Source organism: Pinus tabuliformis, chromosome Q, assembly GCF_031772625.1.
Source record: "Pinus tabuliformis cultivar Carrire ecotype Pingquan chromosome Q, CPIR1, whole genome shotgun sequence".
NCBI classification, from domain to species: Eukaryota; Viridiplantae; Streptophyta; class Pinopsida; order Pinales; family Pinaceae; genus Pinus; species Pinus tabuliformis.
Genome location: NC_142296.1, coordinates 1,191,176,622 through 1,191,184,970, shown reverse-complemented (window position 1 = coordinate 1,191,184,970; position 8,349 = coordinate 1,191,176,622). Strand labels below are relative to the sequence as shown.

At 34.7% G+C, this 8,349-nt stretch overlaps 1 protein-coding gene across 1 annotated transcript; it reads right to left on the bottom strand.

Annotated features, from left to right (window-relative positions):
• Positions 1-4,330: 4,330 nt before the first annotated feature.
• Positions 4,331-7,018, bottom strand: LOC149223990 (pectinesterase-like). The gene is made up of 2 exons (XM_089383449.1): positions 5,892-7,018; positions 4,331-5,199 (listed from the first exon to the last, which is right to left on the bottom strand). Exons 1-2 carry the CDS (start codon positions 6,913-6,915, stop codon positions 4,505-4,507), a joined length of 1,719 nt encoding a protein of 572 aa, XP_089239575.1. The 5' UTR covers positions 6,916-7,018; the 3' UTR covers positions 4,331-4,504.
• Positions 7,019-8,349: the final 1,331 nt, after the last annotated feature.

Here is an 8,349-nt window from a genome sequence, read left to right as displayed (position 1 = left end):
CCATTACCTCACTATTCCCTCTCTTCTCCAAATATCAATGATCAAAGTCATCTCTTGAAATGTTAGGGGTTTAAACAGAAAATTCAAATGCCAAATCCTGAAAAACCAGACATCTTGTTGCTCCAAGAGATGAAATGTTCTCACCATAACCTCAATCAAATGATTAAGACATTTTGGAAAAAAATGTGATCTAATCACCCACTATGCAACAAGTGCTTCTGGTGGTGTAGCAATACTTTGGAATCCATCCACTGTCACTCTCAAGGACTCATTTTCTCTACACAAAATTCTAACAACATGCTTTCAACCCATAGTCTCCTTACAATTTAGCTTCATTTCCAATGTTTATGGTCCCACCATCTCTCAGGATTAAAGAGTCTTCATATCAAATATCTCCATTGTTTCTCATCTTATCCACCCTAAGCAATGGATCTTGGTGGGGATTTCAATTTGATTAGATCATTGCATGAAAAAAAAGGGAGGTGTTCGAAGCTTTGACGAGGAATATTTAATCTTCAACCCCTTCATAGATAAATGTAAGATGATAGATATTCAGACCTCCACTGGAATCTATACATGGAACAATAAAAGAGGGAGATTACATCAGGTGAATTCAAGTCTAGATCTATTTATATTCTCTAAATCTATTCTCCTAACAAGTATCAGCTTCGAATCTTCAATTCTCCCAAGCTATGAATCTCATCACTAGTCGATTCAACTTCAGCTTTGATGGTATTCTTCGCCATGTAAAATACCTGTCTGCTTTGAGGAATTATGGTTGCTCCATCCAAACTTCCTTTCTAAGATGGAAACCTAGTGGAAAGAATCTGCCTTTATCCCTAGGCGCATAATGTATCAATTTTGTCAATGATTAAAATCCATTAAATAAAAATTAAAAGGGTGGAACATTGAAGAACTTGGAAACATCTTTCAAGAAAATCTCAAACTAGGGGAAGAAATGAAAATGATTAAACAAACCATAATCACAAAGGTTGGAAAAAAAGAATTAAAGGAAGTTGAAGGGGGCCTGTGACATCAATTAAAAGAAATATTGGCTCAAGAGGAGATCCTACACAAGAAAAAATACATGGTAAAATTTATTAAAGAAGGAGACCACAACACAAAGTTATTCCATAAATCCATGCTTAACTACAGGAAACAAAATCAAATCAATCTCCTTTGCAAGAATCACAATTAGTATGTGGAGGACCATGAAGATCTTTCATAAGTCCTCTCTCAACACATTAGCACTCTCCTTATAGAGCCAAGCCCTTATAGGAGGAATAATATTCAAATGATTACTCAACATATCCCAAAGCTTCTCTCAATGGTCAAGGAAATAACCTACCAAGAGGTGGAAGAAGTGTTGATGAGTATGCCAAGTGGGAGGGCGACAGGTCGTGATGGCTTTACAGAAAAAATCCTCCACTCCTATTGGGCCATTCTTGGAAGATATGATTGGCAAGTGATTGAAGCTCTCGATGCTATACCTCCCTTCTCTCTGCCTTTGACGCAACTTTTATCTCTTTATTTCCCAAATCCACTAAAGCCTTTCCTCCTTCTGACTTTCATCCTATAGCACTCTACAATGTCATCTATAAAATAATTTCAAAAACCATTACAAATAGACTTAAAATGCTTCTCCCCACTCTCATCTTCCCTGTGAAAACTAGATACGTAGAAAGAAGACAAATTCTTAACAATATAATCCTCGTTCAAGATCATATCCACTCACTTCATTCCTTCAACCAACTTGGTATGATATTAAAACTTGATATGTCAAAAGCCCTTGACAAAGTTAGTTGGTAGTTCATTTATCATATTCTTAAGGCCTACAAATTTCATGAGAAATGGTTACCTTAGGTGATGACTCTCATCTCGAAAGCATTTTTTTCAATCTTGATCAATCACTTTCCCTTGCCTACCTTCTCCCCTTCTAGGGGCATCTATCAAGGAGAACCAATCTCTCCTTATATCTTCTTGCTTGTTTCTAAAAGTCTAAGCCAATCCATTAAGCATGCGCTTCTCTGTCAATTCCTTCGAGGTCTCCCCCTTAGCTCTTCCCAACATTGCTCAGCACGCCAACAATTTGTGGATGATATCCTCCTTATTGTGTATCCTTCTATCCAGGAGGCATGAGAATTTAAAAGAAACATTAGATACCTTTTTTATATCCTCGAGCATATATATAAATAAAGGAAAGTCTCAATTTTTCTTCTTTAATACTCCACATGCCATTCAACTTCATATCACTCATTTTATGGGTTTCAAGAAAAGCTTCCTTTCCTCAAAATATTTAAGGCCCCCTCTCACTGCCAATCCTCTCTGCATATCGGTATGAGAAGAGATACTTCTTAAATTTGAGACAAAACTCTCAAGTTGTGCCTTCATGACCTTGAATTTTGTTGAACGGTTTATTCTTCTGAAATTGATCATGCAATCTATGCCCACCTACACTCTCTCAGCCTTAGTTGCTCGAAAATCCATTATTAACAAGCTTCACAGCATGAAACACTCCTTCCTATAGGGGGGCACCCATCTCGAGAAAAAATGGGCCTTAGTCACTTGGGACAAGTTGTTCCTTCCCAAAGTTGTAGGGGGTCTAGCATTATGCGGTCCAAGGGCCTTAAGCCAACCTCTAAGTGCAAAAACATGGTGGAATTGGTTAAAGAACTGCTTAGTACTATGGTGCAAAATATGGACTAAGAAATATCTTTAGGGCCTCCTCTCTTCTCGACTAGTTCGAATTTCAGAAGGCTCTCAGATATGGAATGCAACTTGGAATAACAAATCTCTAATCTAAGACCATTTTTTCTAGGAAGTGCATAATGGAATGAAAACCTTATTCTGGGATGATTCCGAGAATCAATGGCCTAAAATCTCCTCTTTTCCCAACTCTCTCCTAATATGAGATAGTCCCCATCAAGGAGACCTTTCATTGGTGACTCATTATTGGGATTCATATTCCCCCAACTCTCATTGGTGCGCTTAGAAGATCCAATTCCCAACCTATGCAAGAACTCATTGTAATGATAAAGACCTTCTTTGATAGGTACTAACCACTTAAAATATCGTAGTGAAAATGGATGATGGCATTCTATGATGTGGGTATGGTCTGTCAGGGGGTTTTCAATATGAAAGAGGCCTACCTAATCTTAACACAAGCACAACTGGAGGCACTTAATCCTACTTGGAATCCAACTTATGGTCTGGTTTCCCTTCGAGCAAAATAGTAGCACACGACAACCTCTTATGTATTGCCTCCTTTGAATAATAAGTAATATATATATATATATATATATATATATATATATATATATATATATATATATATAAATCAATAATTTTTAATAAATATTAAAAAGTGATTATTTTTATAATTATTGTAAAATTTTAACTTATACATTTGACAACTTTCTTTTGCAAATATAAAATATATCTATGTATAAAAATGTATGTAATATCTTTATTTCAACATTTACAAAAAGGATTGTGATATCAAAAAGTGAGAAAATTTTCCTATTTTATGTTATTATTAACCAATGATATAAATTATATTACTAGTAAATATTAATATACATGAAAAAAATACATATAAAAAAAAATTTGAATCATACTTCTCAAATTATCAAAATTTTAAAAATTATAAAAAATAACTAAATAAATTATGAGTTTATTATTATTATTAATCGTGGAAATATTTAATATCTGAGTTAAATAGATATACATTTGAAAAAACTTGTAAAGCGATTCTTAACTATGGAGATTTAAATCCACTTTATCATGGAGATTCGTGTAATAGGATTTGTTATAATACCAAAAAATCAAAACTTATTCCATACTTAGATTATTTTATATAGATTTTATTTTTATTTAATTTTATAATATTTTTTTAATTAAATAGAAAAACAAAAAATATAACTACTTTTGAAATAATTTTCAACATTTTATCTATAACTACAATTAAAAATATTCCATAAATATTTTAAATAAATTAAATCTTTACCATCTATCTATTTATTACTTATTCATAATTAAAATTAAGATTATAAAAAACCTTGTTTAAAAATAAACATTTCTAGTGACATAATTCTAAATTTTGATGAGTTAGTTGTATTTATTTGAAATGGCAAGCAAATGATTTAATTCGATAAAACTAATACATAATTTCTCCATTTCATATTTTATAAAGATAATTAATATAATAAAAAAAAAATGAATCACACGACATCCTTAACCCATCATTCAATTAAATTTAAATTAATAGAAATAAAAATGAAGCGAATAGATTGTAACTGACATTTAATTATTGTTATAATGGAATCCTTGGCATCATTCTGGAGAAAGTAACACATGAAATGGCATAGAAAGTTATGTGTACTACACTATTTTCTTTACTACTTTTGCACGTCCTATAGGATACAGACTGGAACATTGGACATAGGAAGGGTCGGTTAATGATAGCATTTAAATGAATATCAGATATCTGGTTTTGTGATATTCATCATATCAGTCCAAGGGTAAAGGGAATTCCTGCAGCAGGAATCCACAAATTACCAAAAATGAATTGGCCAACTGTGAATCTAGCCGCTTCAGTGGCACTTTTGATCACATGAAATCCATGCCAACGGACACGTCTTGATGTTACTGCACCGACCCCTCTGTTCATATACTCGCCATAGTACAATGTTTGAAGCGCAAAGGTTCCTTGCCATTCGGACCAACCGGCGGGATCGATCAAATCGTCCAGAATGGATTGCATGAACACTGTGCGAGAGTATTGCTTCCACGGTCTTCCGAGGTAAGTTTGGATGGACTTTTTAACAGCTTGCAGATCGGGAGCTGGGCTTACCCTGCAATTATGAATGGAAATTCCGGTGTTTTGATTGGGATCAGTTCTTCCTTGAGCTGTAATTGTGTTCTTTTGTTGTCTCATAGGCCTTCTAACCAAGATATTGCTATTTTGGATTACCACGGCTGCGTTGCCAAAGATAAAATCAACCGTTCCATAGATATCGACTTCTCTGTAAAATTGGCGAAGGGAGTAAACATATAAAGTGTCCTGGTATCCTTTGATGCTGCAACGATATACCACCGAGAAGTCTGCGCCTACTCGAAGTGCTACGGCCTGGTGCTTTTGAGGTCCAGCGGTGTTCTCGAACGTCATGTCTCTCGCAATGAACCCTCTTCCAGAAACAGCTATCGCAGAAAAGACAATTTGTCGTTTAAAATGGGAAAAACAAGAACCGTTAATACATTTGACAAGTTATACATTAGATCCTGATTCAGAAACAACTATCGCATAAAGGCAAAATACATTTGATAAGTTATACATTAGAACCTCATTCAGAAACAACTATTGCACACAGGCAGTTTGTCATTTCACACATAACAAACAAAACAAACGGGCAAAATCATATATTAATTATATTATAATTTTATTATTATTATATATATATATATATATTAAATTGTAATTTCTCTATTATATATATATATATATAATTTTTAAATATATATATATATATATATATATATAATTTCTCTATTATATATATATATATATATAATTTTAATATATATATAACAATATTCAATTTTAATATATATATAACAATATTCAACTGTAGATATTTATTCTCAGCACATAAATTTTAGTGCAATATAATGAGTTATATTTTCACTTATTTTGTAAATAAGTTTTATTTCAATATCATGATTTTTCTCACTTTATGCCAAAAACATTTAATTTGTACAATAAAATAAATTAAAAATCTTTTGTAATGATATATTTAAAAAACAAAACAATTATACAATTTAATATTAATCCAATAGAACAATATCCAGAGCAATGTATAAGTATAAGAGAAAAGCCAATTTTAAATTCTTACCCAAAGTGGCAGACTTGAACGTAGTTGAACCATCTAAAACATTCTTGCTTCCCGTGAGGATGGTTCGGTCCTTGCCATCGCCAATTAACATCAAATTGGTTTTGGTCTTCAATATGTCCACGTTCTCCTTGTAAACTCCGGCTTTGACGTAGATGATATGTCTCCTCTTGGACTCGGAAGGCGCGGCGTTTACAGCTTCGGTGATCGTCAGGTAATTGCCAGAACCATCTTTGGCAACAACGACGTGCGCTTGTCTGGAGGATTGTAAGTGCCTTCGGTCGTCGGCTGATAACCATCCTGGAAAACCATCTCTCTCGATCAGACTGTAGTGAGAGTCCAACTCCTCTCTTTCTGAACTCAACAGACGGCGATTTTTGAAGCTGGAAAGCTTGTACATGCAAAGCAAATTGCTCGTTAATTCTGACACATTAACAGCTCTGGACATCAGAGCTTTTATATTACTGCTGTCTGTTAAATTGAAGTCACGAAAACCATTCAAGCAGGTTTCCTGGTTCGTCAAAGCCGCGCTCAGCAAATTTGGGATGTCTTTCTTGACTGAATTGTTGCTTAAACAAACGTTGAGACTGTCCAACGTATCTCGGAAAAGCTCAACACAATCTTGCCATGCCGCTCGTTCTCTTTCATTCATCATATCACTGTCTAGACTCATGGACAATTCGTAAGCATGTTGTGCCTGTTCCATGCTCTCCGTCAAGGCTAAACTTATCAAAATATCGGGTGATGCTGTCTCGAAGCCACGATATGATGCCAAAGACGACACACATCGGTGGGGAAATCTTGTCTCGCTACAGACCGACTTTACTAAATTAGACCATACTTTCCTACCTTGGGGGTCGTCGGGGACTTCACTGGAAGTAACAGGAGTTCCCATTGACACACCAACGATGTCAAGGAGCAGCATAATTAAAGTCAGGGCAGCAAGGATGGACCATTTTTTCGAGTTTGGAGCCTTCCGTTCTTCGTCGCAGTAGACTCGAACGTTGCTCCTTACAAAACTCGTCATGTGGACGCTAGGTCAAGAACTTTCAGACCGATGGACCCTAGGAAGTACTAAAATAAATTCCAGCCAAATAACTCGAATATAAATTTGCACACTTCAGAACGGCTCGCCTTCGCTCGGTGGGAATGAACTCTTCAAGGAGTGCTCTTATAGCATTGCTGTGTGGCTCACACATCAAATCGGCAGATTATTCTCGCACTAAGGCTGTGATTGTTTCTTATAGTATTGTTCAATTCGAGGATCAATTCAGCTTTGATCGTTGACACTGCAACCAAACTCGCAATGGATTTCAACATTGATTTTCATTACGTGTTGTTCTCTATAATCTAAAAGGTCACTTCTCAGATTCGATATCGTAGTCCGTTTTTATTAAGGTAATGTACGTAATCCGTAAGGTACAAGATACGTGCATCACTGTAATAAAAAGGATTAGTTCGCACTAAACAGTTAGATAGAAATCTAGACGGTAGAAGTCACAGATTAGCGAGATTCCACGCCGTAGCTCATCCTTATGATTTGCCTCGTTTCATTAAGTAAGTTGGCCAGTTTTCTACTTTGTTTGTACAGCGAAATATTGGGAAGTCTTTTAGAAAAAATTGAAGATGGTGTAGATTTTGGAATTAGCTTTTCTTTTTTAACCTTTTTAACCTTTTTCAACGGTTAAAAAAAAACCAGTTTTGTAGATTTGGGAAATAGGTTGTACAAGAACTAGGAACTAGGACTAAATTCTACTATTATTCATCAAATGTAAAATATTTCAAAAAACTATAATTAATGTAAATATCCACTTTAAACAAATTAATAATAAAGCTGAATCTTTTACTTGCAAATACGTTTGTAAGGATTATCCTTTGATGAAGTTTTTATCCCTTTTCATATCTGCCTAGGTATATGATTCCCAAGAAGTAATCCTTACGATACATCATTGTATCTTCAAAACAAAGAAGTGATTCCAAAAAATAAAACCTTACTGCGTGGCTATGAGAAATGGCTAATACCATAGTAGACTACTCAACGGATGCGCTAGAGTACATAAAAGGATGTATAGGTCGATTTTTTTTTGTAGGGAACTCAATTTCTAGGAACAAGATGAATCTAGATATAGCCATCGAAGGTTGGGGATAGGCATTGATCAAGTCTCTTCGATATTGGTAGTTGCACATGAGTGCAGTTGGAAGTTTGACCTGGGTCGTACCTCCGTTGGAAAGAGATTGGATGATAACCCAAGAATAGGGTTTGGTGTCCTTTTATTTAAATTTTTAGATTGGATGATAACCCAAGAATAGGTTTGGTGTCTTTTCATTCAAATTTTTATATCCACTTTGTGTATGTAATTTTTATGTAAGTGGAACATAAATTAATGTAGGTCTAATGGTTTTTGCAAGGTGAATTTAGGTAGGTAGCAAGGATTCTGCAAGTAAAATTACATTAATTTAG

Coding starts and splice junctions, on each gene's coding strand:
- LOC149223990 (XM_089383449.1), bottom strand. CDS start 6,915: ATGACGAGTTTTGTAAGGAGCAACGTTCGAGTCTACTGCGACGAAGAA. Junction 5,200..5,891: donor GTTCAAGTCTGCCACTTTGG/GTAAGAATTTAA, acceptor TTTCTGCGATAG/CTGTTTCTGGAAGAGGGTTC.